The following is a 23873-nucleotide window of genomic DNA, read 5'->3' as shown; positions in this document are numbered from 1 at the left end:
AACTTTGAGTAAGTAACTGATAAGTAAGTATACTGTTTGACATGAAGTATGAGTAGATTACCCTCAATATTTCACCCAACATTACCCAACATGCATGAATTTATCTCATCCATGTAACCATGTAAGTTGCCTTAAAAACCTGTTAAAAAATCAAACAAACAAACAGAAACAAGTATTCTACCCCTTGAGGACTATCATTCCAATGCTGGCAGGCAGCTGAAGCTGTACTTTAGCCCTTTTGAAAATGGCTGCTCTCAAGAAATCATCCCCATGAAAATCCTTAACAATTTTCAAAAAGTATTTTCTGCCTTGAAACAATGCATATTTGCTAAAAACTTTACAAAAAAAAGTTGTTATAGCCGCCCCTTGTGTCCAATATTATACAAAATATATATCATTAGCTAAATTATAAATTAAATAGCAATATTTTTTTTGTGTGTGAGTGGGGGATGCTTTGTTAAAAGGGTCAATAAATATCTCAGTTCCAAAAATTAGAATTTTCTGGCAATTTTTAAAGGGTCAGGCTTTACAGGGTAAAGTTTATTATGATTCATCAAAGAGAAATGAAATAATAGGAACTGTCTAGTACACAACATGTTGATACATTAATGGCTGAGATGAGGAACAAGGTGAGAGATGAGTGACATTGCAACAGTAGTGACCAAGTCCTTCCTGTCTTCAGGTTATCGCACTGCCAGTGTGATCATTGCGCTCACAGATGGAGAGCTACATGAAGATCTCTTCTACTACGCAGAGAGAGAGGTGAGAGACTTGAAAAAGTTCTGATAGATAGGTCACACAAATGATATCCAGGTGAGACATTTGAGTCAGCACGTGATGGACCACATCAAACACTAGCCAGCCTATGCATTCCCACTTTGATCCTCCTCCTATATAGTCTGAAGAAACTGGGTCAGTTGGTCTGCCAGATTTTAACATCCGAGGCCAATCTTCTTCCTGACATCTGCACTGAGATCCTAAATTAATGTGACTGTACAGACTCTGCTCATAAGGCTTCAATGAGCTTGGAGTGCTTAATAGACACATGTTGACAGCATGTATGAGGGAGTTGAGCCTCCCAGTAGCAGAAAAACTTTCCTCTTGACAGCTGTGGGAGGGCATAGGTTGACAATCAACACAAAACTCCACTAACATCACCGCTAAGAAATCAAGTGTCTGACTTGTGTGATCTGTTTAGCATTTGGTCATCTTTGACACATTTCTATTGTTTAATGACATTTGAGTTATTATCCAACAGGAACACAGTGTTTCCCAGCTTCTCATAGATTCTTGTTGTAGAGGTTAGGCAAACACAGTTCCTCTGTCTTTGTTTTGAATGATGTTACGAAATGTAGAATGTAACTGAGCCCAGGTGCTGAGCATTTTCCTGTTTTTGTTTTCAATCTTTGCACACCTGACAGGCCAATCGCTCTCGAAGTCTGGGTGCATCTGTCTACTGTGTGGGGGTGAAGGACTTCAATGAGACACAGGTGTGCTTCTTTTTTAAGTCTCCTCAAGTCTTTACCTTTATGTCTTAAGATTAAGATGTAAATGTGTGTTCTTACAGCACAACCTAGGAGCTTAAAAACAACATTGTGCAGCAAGAAACATTTTTCCTAGCCCTCTATATTAAGGCAGCATGATTAAATTCCTGATTCTGATCAGAATCAGAAGCCAACCTCAGCCATGCTGGAAGCAAATGCATCTGTATCTTGAATGCATTCAGTTGTGCATTTTGTTGCAGTAAAACCTTTTTTTTCACTCTAGCTTGCAAAGATTGCTGACAGCAAGGATCATGTCTTCCCAGTCAACGATGGATTTGAGGCTTTGCAGGGGGTCATTGACTCGGTAAGTTGAAGTTTCATTTCTGCCCAAAGTTGTGTTCAAACAAGCACTTGTGTACTGCATGCAGAAAAACATGGAGCACTGAACATGCTAATTTCAAATATGTCCACAGAAATTTGTCTGTCAGTACTAGTCACCTAAACCTCAATCTGTATACACACAGCTAAACAGCAACAGAATGTAGGGCAAAACAGATTTAAAGCACCACAAGTTATGTAGTCCATGGATCGTGGCCAGTGCTGAGTAATTCAAGGAAAACCTGCTGTGACACCGACTTTCCTGAGCTTATTCATCCGACTCAAAGCTTTCAAAACATGATCAAAGCGTGGGCTGAGTTTTTAAATACTCATCTCAGTGTTTTGTTGACAAAGACTGCTGTACTTGAGAAGTGAAAAACAGTTTGTCATGAAGGCACTGTTGTCTTTAAGATACAATTATTGAGCCGAGTTAAGGGTCAAGCAGCAGCCTGTCATCTGGAGCACATTAGCAAACTTAAACACTGTCACTTCAGATTCATTTGAGTGGGTCATGAATCAGTTCTGTATGTCTTCGGGAAAACTAAAGGTATATTCTTAGAGAGCAGCAGGTACTGATTCATGTGCAGGGCAGACATGAGAATAAATGCTACTTCATACCAACAGACTGCCGTGACAAATTTCAACCAGGCGTTCAGTAAAGAGGAAAGAGACAGCCTCAATCTGGTGGAGATAAACAAAAAAGAAAAGCAGCACCAAATCACAATCCTAAAATTTAAATGCGTAGCTCTTCTTAGCAGTTGCACACTCAGTAGACTTTTATTGTTAAGCTCTGTGCTCCCCTTTCTTCTCTCCTCTTCGTCTCCTCAGATCCTGAAGAAGTCTTGTATCGAGATCCTGGCAGCAGAGCCTTCCAGTATCTGTGCAGGAGGTAAGATGAGGAAGACTGACCCACTGTTCATCTTTATCGGCCCTGTGGAATAATAAAAAAAAAGACTGTAATGTTTTACAGAAGCTCTTTAACTTAACACAATCAACCAAATCTTTCAAAACAAGAAAATCTATGTGGTTTGCCTGATTTACAGCAGTGGATGAGGTCATTTTCTTCAAATGACCATAAAACCAATGAGAGTTTTGATCTTGATAATGTGCTGGGAATAATTCCACGTTTGGTTTACCATGTCTGACTACTGGTGACTGACAATCATTGCTGTGGAATAAGCAGGAAATCTGTGATGTTGGTGTTAAACTCTAGTATAAGGCAGAAAAATGAATTCTGGTTTGTCTAAGGAGAAAGTTTTAAGAACAGAAAATAACATACTGTTTTTCCTTAAAGATGTTAATTGGTTTAAAAAATGCTTTCTTTTGGAATTGTAGCTAACTTAATAAGGTCCAAGAAAAGATCCTTGTGGAACACCTTGGCTTTAACTATTAAACATTTTAACATAGACGTTGTGCACTGCATATGTGATGGCAGAGATAGCAAATCTAACTGTTTAAGAAGGAAGCTATTAAAAAATATATTTCCCAAAATTTTCACTGTCAGAATTTTATTCAGCTTCATTTTTAAAAGTTGTAATTTGAATTTGTCATTTAAATACAATCTCTCAAAAAGTAGTGAAGTTTTCCTTCACCAAAAATGTTAATTAGATTCATGGATGACATTGTTTGTGCACCCACTCAGGAAATATTTTGAGGAAAATATCATATAAATGCAGAAAAAAGAAAAGTACATGGTGTAATTCTTGCAAATCCTGTTTTAGGTCAATCAAACCGCTTAGAGGGAAAACCCTGGGTTTAATGACTTGCATAGGCTGTTGAAAAATCCCAGAACACAGACATTGAGCATACAAATTCTCAAGTCCCTAATAAGTGGAAATGACCCTTTCTAGACACAGACCTCTGACACAGGTCATCAATATAAAATGATCAAATAGAAATTTAGAGGTACTTCTAAAATAATGATTAAGAATTAAAGAGAACAGAGCAATGTTGAACCCTTTTAAAAAGGCTCAGATGAGGGTTTATTGTCATAATGTCAACATGGCACCAGAAACTTCCTGTTTTTAACAAATGTTTTTCAGGATACTGTGTTTTACACATATTACCATTGTGATAATTGTGATAAAGTTCTATTGTGGCATGGGTTGAGCAATATATACAATTATCCAAGCATCCAGTACCTCTCACAATAAAATCTGCCCCTTAAAGCATTTTGAGTTAGTGGAACAGGGACAAGAATGACAAATTGAATGACATTTTCTCCTCTTTGTTCAGAGTCCTTCCAAGTCGTGGTGAGAGGAAATGGATTTCTACATGCCCGCAATGTGGATAAGGTCCTGTGCAGCTTCCGCATCAATGACACCCTAACAAAGAGTGAGTGAAACATCAAGAGACCTCTTCTTAGGACTGGTTTCATCCCTTTAGCTACGTATAAACTGACTCAAAGGATGGTTGCTAACTACACTACATGGAGACTGTATAACACCACAATGTGTTGTTAAATCCCTTTAACTTAACACCTAGCTGAGCTTCCCAAAAGTGAAACAGCAGGTCAACCTCACATCTGGAGTCCTCTGGCATCAAACAATCAGCCATGCTGGTGTTACCAGTATCCCAGCAACATATTGGATAATTTTACAGCCTTGTAATGAGCTAGAAACTAAAGATAAAGGAGAATAAGTACCACACACAAAGCAGGAGAAGAAAAAAAATGCCTTGAGGATATAAGCTGTTTCCTGACAGCTTTTACTGGTAGCTACTACAGCATCCTTCAAAACCACTTCCTACCAGGCATGCCATGGTAGCTGCAGGAGGTGCTGGGCTAATTACAAACCAAGGCATTCACAAGCACCAGGACACAAACAAAATGTCTGCTCCTCTAACACAGGAGTGGTAGTTATTGTTTTCTCTGGGTTAGCTTCTTTCCAAAAGGCTTGTTGTGGTCTAAGTTCCACGTTGCATGTTTACCATCTTTTTCTTCTTTTTCTTACCAATACAGCATGCATGAAATCACACATGCTTTACTTATTAAGTCTCTACAGAGAGAGTTTTCTACAGTTTAATTGTGTTTACTTTGGTGATGCCATGAAGTTTCAGCACATAAAACTCTGTCTCTGAAGAAAACTCTGTAAAAAGTACTGTAAAAGTCCTTCAAGAAACAACCGATTGTTGAAATTTTGTTCCAATGATCACTGTTTCAGGGTGATACATCATCCCAACTTCCTACAGACATACTGCAGACATGGAAACAATTAAGAGTAAAATTATCTACTTACGTCAATCCCCTTCTACTTGTTAACTCCTCCCCCAGAGTCACTCACTTCTCTAAAGGTTTACACATAATAAATCCTCTGGAAGTTATTTACTTCACAGCGGGGGGGACTTTAAATAATAAGGCCATTGTTGGCCCTCTTTGAGATAAATACATTACTTAAAAAAAAACCTTTCTCTACCCTCCAACACATCTTTCTTTACTCTCGATGGTGCGTTTTCCTCATCCCTCTGCCTGCCTAACAGATGCAGTAGAAGCGTACAAAGGAAAGCAGCAATATGTAACGGCACATGTTGAGCAGATGAATTAATGTTTAAGTTGTGTCTCCAGGAAATTTCAAGACAGTCAAGCAACTGCAATTTGGCAGGTACTTCTCTAAATTACGCATTGCTTCAGTGACAGATGTTGCGACCGTGCAGCTTCAACTGAACGGTGTGAATAATCTGAGACAAGACAAGAAGTAATTCAGGATATTTTTGGAAATGCTTTCATCTGTTTTCTTGCTGAGAGTATGGAAAGAAATTGGAAACTACATTCAGGTTAACATGCTAAATATGACACAACACCCTGTGGTCTATTATGAATTATTGGCAAAAAGACTCAAACAGCAGGAAGCTCCAAGCTAGCTCCATCCAGAGGTAACAAAATCCTCCTCATCTCCTCAAATCTGTTCAGCCAGGTGCAGTCTCTTCATGAATTTTACAGAGATACAGTTGTACGTGGCACTGATATCAGGATTCTCCTCAGCCTGGCCAGCAGCATGCCGTGCTTGTCCAAGAAGTGAAAGGCTAAATCAAAACAAGCTTTTGGCGAGAAAGGAAAGAGAAAAGGAGAAAAGGCGGGGGTGGTGATTTGTAAGCAGCATTGCAAAGTGTTTGCAGCTTTGATGTAGCAAAGATGGATGAAAAGCTAGTCATGTTAAAATGTAGTGAGAAGGGGTCGTGATTGTTTTGTGAGTGATTAAAAATAGCAGTTGAATCAGCAGGCTGATTATCAATGACAAATCTCCAAGCAAAGGTGAGACAAAAACACTGAATTTAACCTTTTTTTGTTCATTTACAGTTCTTTTGTGGACTTTTACCTCTTTCTTTACAACACAGAGGTGGATAGTGTGGGACACAGGGAAGAAAAGCAAATGAAGCCTACCCCTTTGGCATACATTTTGAGGACTCTAACTTTGTACGTGGAGCATGCATTGTAACTGCTGAGCTCAGTCTACGCCCCTTATTTGTTTCTTAATACTTTTCTTGTATGAGTTCATATATTGTACGTAAATATGGGCATACGTGCCTCTATCTCCTCCAGTTGTACACAGCGAGGCCAAAATATTACCATGATGGGTGGTAACCAAGCAGCAACCACTGATCTAAACTTATGAAGCTAATGCTTAAGTCCACTTGTGGTTGGCTGCAGAAACCTCGAATACCACATGCACACCAAAACAAAATAGTACATTTTTACAGCAAAAATAAGTATTTACGTATCAAAACCATTTGGGTCTGAATAACTTCTTTCTCTATTGGCAGACATTAGATGACTTGACTGACAGACGAGCACCCTGTGGTTGTCTGCAAAGAGGCTAAAGTTCCACTTCTTTGTCCCATCCAACTTCAATGGTACCAGGCAAAGCTCAGCATTTCCAATACGTGCTGTAATGGTGGGCTTCAAAACTCTGAATTAGAAATGTATGGGTGACATCATCAGAAATACTTTATTGATCCCCTTTGGAAAATTCTTTTTTTTTTTTTTACAGCTACTTCCATTCAAAAAGTGCTAAAATAAAGAAAATGCAAAATGCAAGCAGAAGTGTCACATCATGGAGACCATTTTCAGACATTAAACAGTCTTTAGTGGTAAATACTTTGGTGCATTTTGTAGCAAAGGCATGCTCAAAGACAGGCCCTGATTGGTGGAGCTGAAGGATTTAAAACACACCTAGTCTTCACACATAGTTCAATGACTGCTTTGTCACTATTTGTCAAGTTTTGACCAAATGGAAACATCCATTCTAAAAATGTGATGCAATGTGGAAGTGCTAAAATCTGCAGTTTTTAAAGTGTCTGTTTTAGGCTGGCTCTGGAAGTACCAGAAACCAAATACACACCTAGCCAAAAAGGCAGAATTAAACATATTTACAAAATATGACTTTAGATGCTGATATCACTTTAACAGCACACACGTATTGATTTTTTAAACTCAGCTGCTTTGAAGATATTACAATCACAAGTTCACCCAATCAGAGACCCAGCTTAGCTGATTGACAGTCAGGCGCTCCATCAATGTTAGTGTGGAGGCTTAAAGCACACCCTATTTCCAATATGGCCTCCGTAGAAAATTTGCTTCAAAACTCTTTCAGACACAGATGGGTGACATCATGGAGACTACATTCATATATTGTACAGTCTATGGTTTTCACTCAGTTCCTGTTCAAGTCTTTGTATTGGGTAAAGAATGTTGGAGGCCTTAACATTTGCCAGCAGAGCTTAGTCAGTCATGATAAATCATCCTTCCCTTTTAATCACTTGACTTTTTGAAACTGCACTTTTTTGAGCGCTAAAGCTCTAAAATCAATCATCATGATAAAAAGTATCTGCTGTGACAGAACACATGTTTGGAAAAATGTATTTAATGTGTATTTTGATGCACTTTGGTTTTATGTCCTGTACTATGTCCAGGCACCAGAGGAGTGTTTTGGCTTCACTTTTTGGAAAGGTTCTGCCCTCCATCTTCTTCTAAAGCCTGTGTATGAACAAAACAAACAAGAAGTAATGAAATCTACTTTAAACTTTGGAGGTCCCGGTTTTTTTGGATTTTAATGCCCTTGGATAGTTTGATAGTTTTGGGGCTGTGTTAAGCTAACTAGCTCCAGGCTGTATTTTCATATTTTCCAAGTGGTGGATATTGATCCTCACAAGAAATTATTGGCAAGAAGAAAACAAGCTGTTCCATCAGGATGCTTTCCCTGCCTTCACTGATTCAAGTGTTAGAGGCTTCTGGCTATGTTGAGCCTTTCTCTTAAACTGTGCATTAGCCATCATCTCAAGTTGTAAATCCAAGTAATTTACAAGTCAAACTTGAACTCTGATCACGTGTCTGCCCTTCATGGTAAAACATGACCTCTCTGTGTGTTTGGGGAGTAGACAGCTCACATAAAACAATCAGACATGGACTCAGGATGTTTGCCAGCAGCTTGATCCTCAGGGGATCTGTTCTGTGGAAATCTGCACACAGGTCCTACCAGGTCCTCACTGAACTTTATTGCAATTTGTTGTACAGCAAATTTGGAGTCCTTTCTTATCATGCTTGACTAGGGTAAGGCCACTCTGAGTGCAAGGTGGATACAGAGATGAACTCCAGATCTGGGCCAGTTTATATTGGCTTTGAATGTTTTTTGGCAGAGTTGCTCAAACTTTGTCTCCTCCCCTCCTCTTCTCTGGCTTGCACCGTGTTTCTAGAGAAGATCAGCCACAACCCATACGGCTGCTTGTGTTGATTCCCTCAATTCTGGGGTATGCTCTCCCCCTGCCAAGATAAACACAGGCTTGGGTGACGATGCTAGCTGGAACCAGTCTGTTAAAGGCCAGCTGGATAGGAGGGGGGGAATCTAGATTAGCCTGAAAAACAAAAGCTGTGTTGAAACAGTTGTGTTGGTGTTTCTGAGAGAAGAGACACATGTCATGAGACAGCAGACCACAAAACAGTTGTTTGGGAGAAAATTCCCATCAGGTTACAGTGAGAGATGTCACACTTTTAACTCATGCCCATCTTTTGAGTTAATACGGTAATCTGACCGCATTTTGGCTGACTAATGATATAAACTGAGAGGTGATCAAAGTCAGGATTCAGTCCTTACTGGAAACTATTGAATTGTATCTCGGAGGCAACACTGGAATGTTTTGCTGCCTTTTCATTTTTGGCTGTTGTTCATGACTCTTTTCTCCTTCTTTCCACAGTGGTGAAGCCTTTAGTTGTGGAGGATACATACCTTCTGTGTCCTGCACCAGTGCTCCAAGATGAGGGGATGTGAGTCTTTTCATTTATCAAAAGGAATGTGACGCTTTTTTATTTTCGTTTTTTTTTTTGTTTCTGTAAGACAATGCATCAATGACAGCTAAACAGCTGAGACATTTTTCCTTTTTCTATCCCAGGGCAGCAAATCTTTACGTCAGTATGAACGAAGGGCTCAGTTTCATCTCCAGTTCCGTCACGATTACCACCGTGGGCTGTGTAAGTACCGAGTTGAGACCACACATTAACAGTTTTTTTTATTTTTATGATGCATTAAAATGGCAAAAGAAATAAACGGCTAGTTAAACATCAGATAAACTTATAAGTCACCAACCACAGAATATCAAACCCAAAGAGCCTCTCTGAAGAAGTGGTTTACATCTTTTTAGTGCACCACATATTCAGACAGTCTGTGTTGACGTGTCTGTCTCTGTTGCAGTCTGATGGGACCATCCTGGCCATCGCTCTGCTCATCCTCATGCTGCTCCTGGTCTTGGCTCTCCTCTGGTGGTTCTGGCCTCTCTGCTGCACTGTGGTGAGTTTTTTCCTCAAACACTAATACAGTCCAAACATGCATCCATGCAGCTTTGCAGAAAGCATCTAAAGGACTCTTTTTTGTCTTAAGGCAGCTTCAAACACTTTGGGGATAGAGTCGTATTGTTTGTGGATGAGACAGAAAGAGAAATGTGTTTTGCAGGTGTGTTTTGTCTGGGTAGCGCCCTCATATGGCATCTTATTAACCCTAACAACACACTCCTGCACAGGAGGTCAGGGTATGTGAGTCAATAAAGGCATTTGGTAATTTTGCAGCTGATTTTGGTCCACAAACAGAAGAGGTCAAGGTCACCAGGTTAACGTGTGTGAAAGTAATTATGCTGCTGTAGAAATAATCTGAGTTTCCAGGAGGTCACAGCAGGTGACCTTTGAGTAGCACAGCTAATAACTGGACAACTCCACCAGTAAGACTCAGTAAACTCTTCCACCAGTAACCAGGGCTGAGTTTTGGGATTTTCCATCAAGTGGTGAGGAAACAAAAACTGAAATCAACTGTTTGGATTTTAGGTTTTAGAAGACAGATAATTCACCAGAAAAGGAAAGTTTTATGGCAGCAGTCTGCTGTGGATACTTGTCACTGCCATTATTTAGACAGTGGTCAAACCACCAGCATCATTATAAGTCATCGAACTCTCTTGATAGCAGCCACTCCTTCACAAAATCTCTCTGTCTCCTTTCAAATGAAGATCCAAATCTGATGTTTCCAGTGCTGGAAACAAGACCTGCCAGGAAGAGAGAGAGATCTCAGCTTTTACAACACGGCTGTTCCTCCCTTTACTTTTTCTGTTCGTGTCCATTAAGTTGCAAATTTTGGCGTGTGTGTGAGCGGAGAGTCTGTTTAGGAAAGTGATGCTCTGTTACCATGGGGAATCTTGTGGAGGTCCAGCATTTAGTGAAGCACGAAGGAAAGTTGACAAAACTGAATCAGTGTCACTGAATTTGCCAACAAATGTGACGCAACAAAAGTTCAGACATACGTCCGAGTGTACGGAGCGAAATGTGCTGTGATGACATTTGCCAGCTTTACACCCTGCTCTGAAACTTGAGCTTAAAGGATAAAGAGTATTAATCAAATTAATATAACAAACAGAAAGAATGAATATATTAAAGTCTAATGATAAGCATGCTCCATACAGACTGTCCAGGCAAATATTTCAGAGTTTAAGAGCCGGGTACTCCTCCCTCTTCCTAATCAACAACGTCAGGCCAAAAAATCTGGAGAGCAGATTTCTAGGTCAGCACATCGATGGCTCTTGTAAAGGGGTAGAGACTTGGAGAAAAAGCACGGTTCCCCACCATGTGTTACTCTGTTTTTATCTTGTTGCACACAGTGAAAACATTCCTCTGATACGCAGAATTTATAAAAATCTATTTTAAGATGCTTGTGTGTAACTTTTGTTGTCCCCTCACTTCTTTATCTTCACATGCAATCCTGTTTTTTCCCCTCTCCTCAGATCATCCATGAGCCGCCACCGCCACCTGTGGAGGAGAGTTCGGTAGGAGCTGCATTTCATTTGTTTCCAAAGTCTCCAATTATTTAACAATCAGTCAGCTGCCGGTGTTTAAGTTGTATAATTATTCTGTTTATTCTGGCATTTTAAACCTTCAATGGCTATGCAGAGTCAATCTCTGGCCGCCTGGCATTCATTTATGATTTCACCCATTTAGTAATTCATGAAGTGTGATGTGAGCTAACGCCCTCATGCAATAACAGTGAAATGCTGACTTTGACTATTTTCTTTTGTCTTCCCCTTTTTTTTTTCTTTAATTCATGTTTTTCATCACTTTTGGATCCTTGTGGAAAATCGTGTGGGATGAAACAATAATCTAACTGACCAATCAGATTATCTCACATGACTTTGATCAACATCTTATTTGACTGAATATCCAGAATCCTGGTGCAAAACAGTACATTTACTTTGGACTGTAAACACATCATGATGCATTCATGTGCACCAGGTAAATTACATTTGGGATTAACTGGTAAATTCACTCTAACATGGCCTCAAACACTCTGTCAGTCTTGATTGTGGATTCCTCTGACATCCAGGTATCTCTTAAGTCAAACAGGGTGAATTAAAGAGCTGAAAAATCACAGTTTGGCCAGTGGGCTTTTTAATTTCCTCTGATGTGACAGACATCACAGAGGGAACAAATTTAGAGCATGGTGGGGGAGGGCAGACGTGAAATTTCCTGGTGACCAGCAAAAGGGCTTTTTTTTTAGATGTGGGAGTGAGATATATTTCAGTCAGACAACTCAGATTAAGTTGGTTTAATGGTGGTTTAGAGACAGAGCAGAGAGTCTGGACCAGACAAACCAGTAGATTGGAGAGGTATTTTTGTCAGGTGATCGTGAGAATGACCCACAGTTCATGTGAGATAATTTCAGTGCCAGTTGCTGCCTGTGAGCCAACAGGAGCAGCTGCATTTGTGTAAAAAGTCAAAAGTCAAGAACATCATACTAAAACCCACTTCCTGTCACTATCCCAAAGGATGATGAAGACTTTGAAACCCCCAAGAAGAAATGGCCGACTGTAGATGCATCATATTATGGAGGGAGAGGAGTCGGAGGAATCAAAAGGATGGAGGTGAGATCAAGTTTTCTTAACTATTTTTGGGGTTTATTTGAAAGTGAAGTATAACGAGGAACAGAACACAACAAAACTGTAAAATCCAAAGATGCAGGACAACATTTGGGCAGTCATCGCTCTCAGTGCAAGGCATACACCTGTGGAATTCCTTACCATCTGAACTCAAAAAGTTCAGTGCAGAAGTTAAACAGTGGCTTAAACAGCAGCAGAAATGTGAACACTAATTTCTCACAAGTAACTAACAGTAAACTATTTTAATAATTTTTGATGTTAAATGTAACCTGTGTTTTAGCTCTAATTTACTACAACTGTGTCTATTTATTTATGGTATTTATTGACTGTATTCACTGTATTACTCTATTTGTATAATTGTATCTGTATTTTGTATAACTCATTGTACTGTAAATCCTGACCAGGGACAAGGACTGCAAATTAGCTGGAGCTAGACGTCTTATATATGTTCACATTTTCCCATTGTGGCAATGTGGTATGTATCGTCCCTGTCAAATAAACAAATAAAATTAAATAAAAAAGTAGGCTTTATGGCAGGGGTAGGCAACCTTTTCCACGACTCGTGCCACTTTAAAATACACTGATGCCCAAAGTGCCAAGACTTACTCTTTTCATAAAATCATTGACAGTCGATAAGAAAGTCTCCTTGAATGTTTTTTCCATGCTTAGCTATTCATGTGAGATTAGCTATAACTTCCCTCTGTTGCCTTGTTTTTAACAGTACAGAAAGTTTTGAATGTGTTGCTTTGTTTCGCATACTTTGCTAACACTGTTTTGCCGCTAAATAAATGCGAATGTGAGCTAGCAGACTGACGTCCCAAGAGATGCACTTGCAAGACACGTTCTGACACTTGTAACTTCAATCGTTTAAATCTATTATTTAAAGTTATGTATAAAATTTTTACATAAGAACATTTATAGTGTGCTAAATTTATTGTTAATTGTTACAACGCAATAGTTTTATCATCTTCCTGATTAATTAATTTTGTCCTGTCTCATTGTAAGTATTCTTTGCGTGCCAACATACATAGCCTTGCGTGCCAGCTCTGGCACCCACCCATTGTCTATAGCTTGGGTCTCAAACTCACTGCCCTTGAGACCATTTCATACAGCTCACCCCCTTAATATCAGTTTATAGTGAAATCTGGCCCGCCGTGTTCACTGCTGTTGGGACCAGAACAGAAATATCCAATGCCCAGGTTGGCCCTGAATGCAGCATAATCATCCATGAACCCAATCCAAAAAACAAACATTTGGTACGCTGCCAAGATCCTTAAAACTTTTTTTAAAGCAAGACATGTCTTTCAAGGACCAAAAAGAAAGGTTAATGTCAGGCACAGGAGAGTCAGGAGAGTAACCTCATGCAGCATTATTAAACTTAACTTGCGGAGCAGTATGCAGAGTACCAGGGAGGTGAGTGGACACAAAGAGCTGCACAGCCAAAGAAAGAGCTGTCAGTGCAACAAAATGTATTCCAGAGAGAAAGAAAGAAGGCAAATCAAAGAACAGGTAAAGACTTAGTGATGTGAAAAGAAGCTCTCTCAGGTGTCCAGTCTCATTTGGCAGGAAAAGTCAAATATAACCGTGAAATAATTCATGCTGAGAAGAGCAGCTGTTCAAGCTATGTGGAATAAGGTAAATTGAGTTTGAGACCCCTGATCTATAGGCTACTGCTTATCATTTTCAGGGTCTTTGGAAGCCACTGGAGCCAGCTGTCATTTGTGCAAGAGGTGAAATACCCCCTTGAACGGTCACTAGTCGATCATAGGGCTAGCATGGAAAAACAACAACCAGACACATTGACTCCTACATGAATTTTTGAGTCATCAATTAACCCAATAGGCTCTGTAGGGACTACACACAACTGGGGCCAATGAATCCACAAAAACACACTCCGCACAGAGGGGCCTCTTGGCCTCTAATAGCCACACATCACTCATCATCTACGGAGACCAGGCATAACATGGACACAATAAGAAAGTCCTGACCCTTTATTCTTCTGTTTACAGATGTTGTAAAACCACATAGGTAGGGTGTATCACTTTTATAAATATTGCAGTCTTCATTTTTAGGTCCGCTGGGGTGAGAAAGGCTCCACTGAAGAAGGGGCAAAGCTGGAAAAGGCTAAAAATGCCAAAGTGAAGATGCCTGAGCAGGAGTATGACCTGCCACCCATGCGAGTTCTCAACAACGGCATGCACAAACCCCCGGGGCCTCGCAAGTGGTACTCACCCATCAAGGTACACAGTGAATACAGCAGCCAGGAAGAGCTGCTGTGTTGTTTGTAAAGTGTGTCTGGTCTGCTGAAGTCTTAGCTGCAACAAAAAATACAGATTTGAACTGCTGGAGAAAGGAAAAAAGGATGAGTTGTCAGATATTTGTCCAACTAATCTGTGAGTATTTCTCAGCTTATATTTAATTAATGAAAGCAGTCATGGCTGTTACAAAGCTCCTCTTTTCTTCAGTTGTTAGCATGTGGTGTCTATGAAGTACGACATCTGTTAAAACAGATCCTTGGCTGTATGAAATTGTTGCAGTGACAGAGGTATTAAATGTGTCATGGTAATGTTGTTTAGGTGACTACTGGCACACAGTCATTTCCTCCAGAGCCAGCATGGGGTTAAAGAAGTCACTCCAAACCCTTCCCAGTCAGCGGGGGGATCCCTAATAGAAACCAGACTTCTGTAAGATTGACCTCCAGGGATCTGGACTGCACAGCCAGCAGTTTTGTGAAGAAAAACAGCTGCATTTCCTGCCTTATCCTACAAATATTTGCTGTTTGAAAACTATGAGGAGCCAGCGCATATTGAGCTGAAATTGTAGCTGCTTCTCACGATGAAAGAACTGCAGGAATGTGATAAAACTAATCCATTAAGTGCCGTGTTCTGAAGGAGATACAAGAAACCTGATTAGGTGTAGATAATTCAACATTCTTGGCTTGGCTTGAAAATTTGGTTTGCTCTCTGTTTCCATAGGGAAAACTGGATGCATTGTGGGTCCTTTTAAGAAAAGGCTATGACCGTGTGTCTGTAATGAGACCTCATCCTGGAGACAAGGTAAGAAAAACTGAAAAGATGCAGAAAAGATTGACAAAAAATGGCTACAATCATCCTGACGTAAGGAACTGAGTATGCATTCTGCATTCTGGCGAAGATTTGTCTCTATCTTGAAAATGTTGAGAAAATAGACCAGCTGTGAGCGATGAAGTGTGCACAGAGTGACTCATGGGAAAATCTGTGGTGAGTTGGGATTCAGTCTGCAGAGTCTGGCAGCAGTACACGGCAACGTAAAGGCGTCTGGAAAAGTCATCATGGACAGGCAAATGTAATTCCTTAAAGGGCTGCTGTTGTGTGTGTGTGTGTGTGTGTGTGTGTGTGTGTGTGTGTGTGTGTGTGTGTGTGTGTGTGTGTGTGTGTGTGTGTGTGTGTGTGTGTGTGTGTGTGTGTGTGTGTGTGTGTAAGGAGGGGGGGTAACAGTGTGATGACCTCTATAGTTGGCAGCTAACATGAAGTCTGAGACTGAGGGATCAACAAGTGCTGAAAAAAGGAGCTTGAGGGGATCTGTATGCAATAATCCTTTCCCTCAAGAGTTTAAAGGCTAATGCTTTACTTTCAGCGTGTAACAAATGGTGATTTATGCAGACAGGAGCTTCAACCAGAGATGTGATAGAGATCAGAAACTTCTGCCTTCTTTAACATAATTTACATTATTTCCAGTCAGAATGACATCACATCAGTGATTTTCTGGTTATAAAACATTGTCAGTTCACAAGTTACTGTGCAATAATAGAAGTTCAGGCAGTGTTGCTCTTAAAGACAGCCTATTGTATACATCTGAGGACAGTCTGGTTATCTTCTTCAGGGTGTGTAGGATGGCAAACAGCTGTTTTAACAGTTCAGTCCTCCAGGAATTTATAGCTGCTCATGAGGCTGTGATTTAAGGATGCTATTGAGTGCTGCCGTTTCAGCAGACAGGAACAAGGGCAGAGAGGGAATAAGAGAGGCCCAGGCCCAGAGCACAACTTCTTTTTGAAACGAGACCAGCAACACAACATTAAGCTGATCATGCAGAAATAGCTTTTAAAGCCTAAAGAGCAGCTATTTAATTATACAGATTAGGGGTCTCCAACATTTTTTAGACCAATAACCCCCTTACTGATGTTCCCTGTTGGAGTGCATTCAGTATTAAGCTTCCTCTGTCTTGAGGAGCTAAAAGTGAATGCTGAGTGGACCTGTGTGCAGTTTGAGACAGCTGGTGTGTTGTTGAATGTGTTCATTTCTGACTGAAAGATAACATCTTTGGCCTTCATGTATCTATCTGATGTGTGTTCAAAGACAATAACATGAGTAAAAGTTGAAATATTTGGGAATAATTCCTTGAAAATACAGAAAAATTAGCCTAATCAGCCAAAAATGTCACAGCCCCTCTGCAGCACCTCCACAGACCCCTCAGGAGCCGCGGACCCCCTGTTGAATACCTCTGATATCGATCCAAGTGATGGAGATGATTTCACAGAATGCTGTAAAATCTGTGTTTTTAAGAAGCTTCATTTTTCAGTCAACAAACTCCACGACCAGGGTGTCATTATTGAAGCCAAAGTGCTAAAACACATCACACACCATGCACAGTGTATCATTTTAATGACTGCCCAGCCAACAAACACATTAACACGATCTTACTGGAAAAAAATCTTTTCAATTCTGGCCTGAAAAAGTTTATAACCTTCATGCAGAAATTAGCATCCATCATGAGAAAGGGTTTGAATATGCTGCCAACACAGTAATATACAATCATAAATCATTTTATAGAGTTATTAAATTCAGGCAGTGTACTCAGTCTGTTATGTATCACAGCATATTGTCAAAGCTACTGTGAGGACCTTTTGGTTCCGATGAATTTTAATGAATCATAGCCGTAGGAAATGTTCAAGAAGGCATTTTTTTGGAAATAATGTTTGTTCTAAACTTGCTCCGCCATGCAAAAACAGCAGCTCTAATGTGGTCTTAAATTACAAGTTATTGCAATAAAAAAATACTGATGTAAACTTGAGCATTTTTTAAACTTGATGAATTTATTTTTTTCTTTTTTTTCAATGTTGTCAGCAGTTTTCATACTGAAAACCATGTGCAGTCGTGCTCACATGCTCACTTTATGTAGGGGAGTGTGACAAACTAAACCCTGGACCTCCAGGAAACTTGGTCCTTGAATGTAAAGCAGTCTTCAAAGCAGACTCACTACAATGTCTCCATCCCTTGTGATTATATTACAGTGCAGTCACCACAGTTCAAACACACTGTTCTGTAATTAGAAGTGCACAAGTTAGTCCTCCTCACTTTAAAGCTCTTCATTAGAGTGCTGGAGAAAACGCTTGGCTCTAGTATCCTTCATGATATGCAGTAAACAAGCTTGTTCTGGTTGCAATTAAGAGCCTCTTGTCAAAGCCTTGCTTTTATAACTTCCCCTAAATGAATGCAGCGGTGGGAGGGAGGAGGCATGTTGATCCTACTGCCTGCCAGACAGAAACACAAGTCAGGTTCCTGTTACGTGTCAAAGATGTCTGAGCCTCTGGTTTTGGTCATTTATAATGAAACCAAACACAGGGAACATCGCGGCAGTAAACTCTCATCACTACACATCTTGAAAAACACTTCATGGTACAGTACTTTTTTTTTAAAGCATTTGGTGATTTTTATGGAAACTGACTTTATGATACAAGCAAGAAACAAAGTCACATTGAAATCTCATTGTTCCTGGGTTTTATGTACGACATGTAACGTTCTCCTGGTTTTGTCTCAGAGGTCATTTTGCTCATCTGATAATTGAGAGGCACAGAGCGCTGTCATCCATTATCAGTCCACTGAACCTCCGTGATCCCCTCAGTGCAGCTGCTCCTGGGGTGTAGTTTGTTTCTGGAATATGAGAGTCTCTCCACCATGACCTCACTTTGGTATGAAGTGAGGGAGAGTGAGAGCATCTTATTTTGTCCAGCTGAGAAGAGAAAAATGCATAATTGCCCACAACTTAAGCTAGGATGGAGAATTAAAACACAATCATGTAGACATGTCCCAACAAAAGGCAGGGAACATCAGGGGGAGCAGCAGCATCTGTGATTTATAACAAAGAACAACAAGAAACAGTGTTATATCCATGACTGATTTAGCTGTCAAAGGAGGGAATCTGTATCGTTTATGAAAGAAATGAGGGTTTGGGAATTTCTTTTTTGTACTGTAATTTAAGAGAGCCAGGCTTTGAAATGAGTGTGATGACAAAAGCAGCATAATGAGAAGCAAAGGAGCTTTTCAAGAAGATAATATGATTGAAAAATCATGAAACATGCCCAAAAAAACTTTTCAGAAAATGCTTAACATACTTCTTTTTATTTCAAAAATGCTCAATTCTATCAACACATTCATATGATTTTGTAAAATATAATAAAGTAGAAATGAAATCTTAAGCTAACTTTTGTTCTACCAACTTCTTTTGATCTTTTTTTTATCCTCATAATCCACTGACAAAACAAATTAATAAAAAATTAATGTCACCATTCCAGCTGGCTAACCCCAAAAATAAACTAGCTAACATTCTTTGTCACAAAGGTTAACGCTGTCATCGTCTCTTACGGTCAATTCCTCAACCACTCATTACTTCTTAAGAAAATTTAAGGGTTTTAATTAGCTAAAAAAAACTGAGATTATTTTTGTGCATGCACTAACAGAGGTAAAACGTTAAGTTGCGCATGCGCTACAGAGCTCTAACTGCACATGGGCCTAATCTTAGAGACTGGCAGGTATCGCTGATGGATCCGTACATGTCGCTAAATGATTGGCAGATGTTGATGAGAGATTGACACATGTTGCTAAGCAATTGGCAGGTGTCATTGAGCGATGTGCACGTAGCACTGAGCAATCAGTGGCATACCATAAGCCATTTTTGGATCTCAGCCCTGCTTGGTAGACTATATAACTTAATGTTCTGTAAAACGTGGGGGAAAAAATGGTAAAGGGATGCTTTCTTGTTAGTGTCAGCTGTTCAGAAAGTGCACGTGTTTTCATTGAGCTAGCTAGCCACACTGCACCAGATACACGCTGATATGCCCATCTCATTAAACACCTGTTCAACCGGATATGTGGTGAGTCAAATAGAGTTTGATGTTTATTATTGTGTACCATTAATATAACTTTATTTGACCTCTGCCCTTGTCTTAAATTTTTCAGGGCAGATGCATGAACTTCACCCGGACCAAATCTCCACCTCCTCAGTACCTGCCCTACAATCATCACTCATCTCCCATCTACAAGCCTCCACCTGCCCCTCAAGGCAGCCTTCCACCGACTCCCAGCAGCCCCTCATCATGCCCATCATACACCTTCTCCACCCTGCCACCGCTGCCTCCCACACCTCCACCCAGCTCCAACACTCCCTCTCCTTCCATCACACCTCCTCCTTACACACCACCTCCTAACCGGGCTCTTCCTCCAAACAACCTGCACATACCTGCCCCTCCATCCTTTCCCCCAACTCCTCCACCTTCCTGCTCCCCGACTGGTCCTCTGCCACCTCCGCCACAGGGACCTCCTCCCTGTCGAGCCCCCCCTCCTGCTCGTCCTCCGCCTCGACCCGGCCTGTAGAGCCTCAGCAGACGGGGAGGCGGTGACACGATTTAAAAAGGAAACTCAGTCAGCACATGACCATCCTCGATTGTACCTGCGAGCGAGCACAGCCGTCACGATGTGCTCTGCAGCCTTCCTGCCTTGTGATGTGGTGCAGTGAGGACTTCTTTTCTGCTATTTGTCTACAGTGACTTTTGTACACATTTAGCCCAAGAGTGCAATTGTTCTAATGCTTGAATTACAGACGTTCCCTTCAAATGAGGTCAAAAACATTTGTGTTGATGGTCTTCAGAGCTGCTTAAAGCCATGTCATTCCCTCTGTGAGCAAAAGATTGAATGAATCTTGACTAAGGAGAGAAAAACAGACTGAACTCTTCACAAGCCCTCAACAAGGAGCACAGACACCTTCAAATTGGTCATGACAGATGAAAAATGGTCCTGAATTTGTGTGTTCTGCTTCCAGTTTTACTGATGAGAGATATGAGACTGTTCACACACAGATAAAGACAAATCTGAAAACTCCTTTTGTACATTTAGTGCTCTTGTTGAGCAACTGCATGCAAATGTGTTTGAGTCAGCCTTTTTTTATGGATCTTCAACTTTGTTTCATAACACATGAATATTTTTTATACTTTAGTGCTAAGAAATGCATTTTTAGAGTTTTAATTCTGATAGGTTTAGAAAAACAGTCATTGTTGATGAACATGTGCAGTAAGCATGTTGAAACAGCAATGCACAAATTTGCAACATCATAGCTGGCCTATTTTTGTGCACTTCAGATTCACAATAAACTTTGATTTAGACCTGAATTAGCTTTATTTTCATACCAGACTTGATAAAAAAGACTGCAGCCAAGTCAAGTGTTACATAGTCTGACAGTACGTGGGGGGAAAGTTACAGCCAGGGGAAAAGTTTTGCACATGTTCTTGTTCATCAAACTACAGCCTTAACTTCTATGTAAATACTAATTTTGATTTACTTGTGTGTCTGTGCCAGTGTTTGAAAGAAAGATTACTATGCAATAAGTGTGTGTTTTCGACAGCCAGCTCCTCAGCAGACTGACATGATGCCTGATATATCAGTTTTCACAGAAGCATTTGGTTTTATGTACAAAAATCATGTGAAGTGGTTAATATCAGCTGATGCAGTGCAGTTTTAAATCTTAGTTACTTTCCACCAAAAAAAGACTGTACACACCTTTTTTCATTCTTAATGAAAGTAAACATTTTAAATGTATTAAACTGGACTCTTGTTCTGTATATTTTTTTAACCTGTAAACTTTTAAGATTTACACTAACAGCATTACAAAGAGTTACTTAAAGCTTTTCAAATGCTTGTTAAGACTTTAATGGTTCATACTTCATTGTGTAGCACACTTTTACTCAATTTGTATGACTAGAACAATTTTCTGCAGGACTCATATTGAGTGCAAAACTTTTCATTCTCCGTCCTCTCTTCTGACGGTCACTCAGTCCACTGATTTGACACCAGGATGACAGAGCAGAGTCTCAGTTTGCAAAAAGCACAGAGGACCTCCCTCGCCCACTCAGATGGATAAAGCGTATGCAGAGGATAGTTAATGCACCCCAGATGTTCATATGTTGCATTATGTCACATGCACAAATGGATCTTGGAAAATATTAGACACATTTAATCCTCGGGAAATGTGGACAGGCTGAAGAGAAGTTAGTCTGGCACTGATCATATGTGACATAATTTAGGGGCAACGGACAGGACAGAGTTGAATGAGGAGCTAAAGGTCCCAAGTGTCTGCAAGAAAGTGGCTGTGATTGGTACCTGACATTTCAGTGAGTCATCTGAAGGTGGTCCACATGCTAACACATTTTCTCTAAGGCAGCTTTCAGTGGATTTTTTTCTATGTCAAACAAACTCGGTGCAAGATGTCCCATGGCTGCTGCCAGGTCTAGTTTCCACTGAGTCTGAACTCTTGCAGCACAGCTGTCTAACATATGCATACATAAACATAGCATCACAGATTACATTAATGACACAGACTCTTCCATATGATTAAATTCAACATTTGGCGCAGGTAAAATGTCAGTCGTTGTCCACTTTCTAGTAATTCTTCCAGTATGATGAACCCCAGAGCACTAACGAATGACTGACAGCTCATTAAAAAGTCAGCTCCAGACTTTGTCAGCACTAAGTGAGGCTGGCTTTATGTTAAACAAACTTCAGTCAACTCTTAAACTTTAGTGGTAGATAAGAAATCAGCTCATGTGTTCCTCAAGGATGAGATCATACATCAACCTGAAGCTGATATGTGAATGTGTGTTTACTTCAATCAGAAACTGCTCATGATCTTGATTAAGTCTATACTAACAGAGTTTCAATACTGTTGACATTATGTCAACAAAACAACCGTTAAAGATGAATTTGCTACTGAGAATGCAGATATTTCTTTAAGCAGGATCCTGATCTTCAATGAAACTAAAGATGTGTAAAGAATCAGATATTAAAAAAAAAGCCTTTGCAGAACTTTATATTGAGTTCACTAGCAATGCGCCACTAAAAGACAGTAGGCCGATGTCTCAAATCAGAAGTGACAGCAAAAAATGTTGCTTTCATTATAAAACTTTGTCCAGGGAAATCTTCCAGTAAATCCAGCTGGAGACCATGAAGCTCTCTCCCATAGGAAAGTTTTACAGCTCACATTTGGCTTATTGTTTAGGTTAAAGGTGTGGTTTGCAGCACAAACTCTGTCTTTGACCCTATTTGTTGATCCTGTTTGGATTAGTGGTTTAATGACATTGCTAATTAGGACATGCTAATCCAACAGAGCTATTGATAGTGTCAGCCTTTAAACTTGTACTTTTCTGTGTGAAAGCTCACTCTATGTTCAAATTAATGTTGTAGTGTCCAGAATGAGAGCTACATAGGCTATGGTTAAGTAGAACCATGGAAACAGTCGCTGACTGTTTCTAAAACGGTTTTTTTTTATGCTAATCTGTTGGCACTGCGCCAATCAGTCACGTGGGCTGAGCTGGGCCTCTGATTGGGCGAACTCGCGGTCTCCTGAACTGCCGTTAGAAAAAAAAAATCAACCCCAGCGATGTCACTATTCCATCCATAGTGAAACTGGCGATTCAGAAACGTTTTTGTAACAGGGTTTAACTATGCCTTTCTTTTCTCTGCTGTGAAAATTGCTTTTTTTTTTTTTGGCTTGGTGTGATTGTGACTTTCAGCACTTCCGGAGCCAGCCTCAAGCGGATACTCGAGATACAGCAGATTTTAGCACTTCCGCACTGTCATATTTTCAAACCAGGGGTAGTAGCTCGAGTAAAACAGACTACCTTCAAGCAGTTGAACAATTAATTAGTGCCCGAGTGGTGACAGCACCTGCTAACACTCATTCAATAACACTCGTTACCTCAAAGCAGCTGTGATTGGTTGTCGATGCAGGTACAGCAGAGGACGTTAACAGAACTGCTTCAGCTGGTGCTCCTTCCACAAAACTACCCACAATGCTCCCTGTGCTTAGAGAATGGAGACTGTCGTTTTCCAGAGCTGCATCTGTCATTTGTAGTTACTCTGCAGCTGCACTTGAAGCCATTGTTGTGGTCAGTCAGTGCAGTGAAATCCTCCTGAGTATCGCTCTAGTTTTCACCAACAGTTTAGCTTTTTACCTTTCAGCCATGCTGCGGCTGAACGCATCCGTGAGGTCAGCGCTGGCACGGCTGCTCTCCTCGCTGGAGGAGGAGGGAGACAAACATGGACACTCAAGCTGCTCCACCTGGCTTTCATCACACACCTTCAGGAACAGCAGCTGCTCCAGCCAGGGTCAGGGGGGAAGAGGAAGAGCTGCCATGTGTTTAAAGATGATGCTGAAAACTGTGCCTGCACTCTGCCGACATTCGCTTTCTATGTGCATGTTAATCACGACCTTCATCCATGCAGCACTATTTTCCTCCACTGCTCTATGCATTGACTGCAGACCTGGAAACACAACTATGAAAACTCTCTTTGGATGCACTAGAAGATT

At 40.4% G+C, this 23873-nt stretch overlaps 1 protein-coding gene across 2 annotated transcripts in view; it reads left to right on the top strand.

Annotated features, from left to right (window-relative positions):
* The window catches only part of LOC141790302 (anthrax toxin receptor 1-like), a 47539-nt gene extending 26477 nt beyond the window's left edge, over positions 1-21062 (top strand). For both annotated transcript variants that reach the window (XM_074670086.1, XM_074670085.1), the window contains exons 6-18: positions 683-762; positions 1422-1490; positions 1768-1848; positions 2691-2751; positions 4098-4196; positions 9048-9117; positions 9243-9321; positions 9542-9637; positions 11112-11153; positions 12150-12245; positions 14333-14500; positions 15236-15316; positions 19475-21062. In XM_074670086.1, coding sequence (XP_074526187.1) covers positions 683-762; positions 1422-1490; positions 1768-1848; positions 2691-2751; positions 4098-4196; positions 9048-9117; positions 9243-9321; positions 9542-9637; positions 11112-11153; positions 12150-12245; positions 14333-14500; positions 15236-15316; positions 19475-19888 — 1436 coding nt within the window. In that variant the 3' untranslated portion in view covers positions 19889-21062. The remainder of the gene's footprint in view (positions 1-682; positions 763-1421; positions 1491-1767; positions 1849-2690; positions 2752-4097; positions 4197-9047; positions 9118-9242; positions 9322-9541; positions 9638-11111; positions 11154-12149; positions 12246-14332; positions 14501-15235; positions 15317-19474) is intronic.
* Positions 21063-23873: the final 2811 nt, after the last annotated feature.

Source organism: Halichoeres trimaculatus, unplaced genomic scaffold (assembly GCF_033239565.1).
Source record: "Halichoeres trimaculatus isolate MK-OKI-2021-1 unplaced genomic scaffold, fHalTri1.1 fHalTri1_scaffold_5, whole genome shotgun sequence".
NCBI classification, from domain to species: Eukaryota; Metazoa; Chordata; class Actinopteri; order Labriformes; family Labridae; genus Halichoeres; species Halichoeres trimaculatus.
This window is presented reverse-complemented; position numbering and strand designations above follow the sequence as displayed.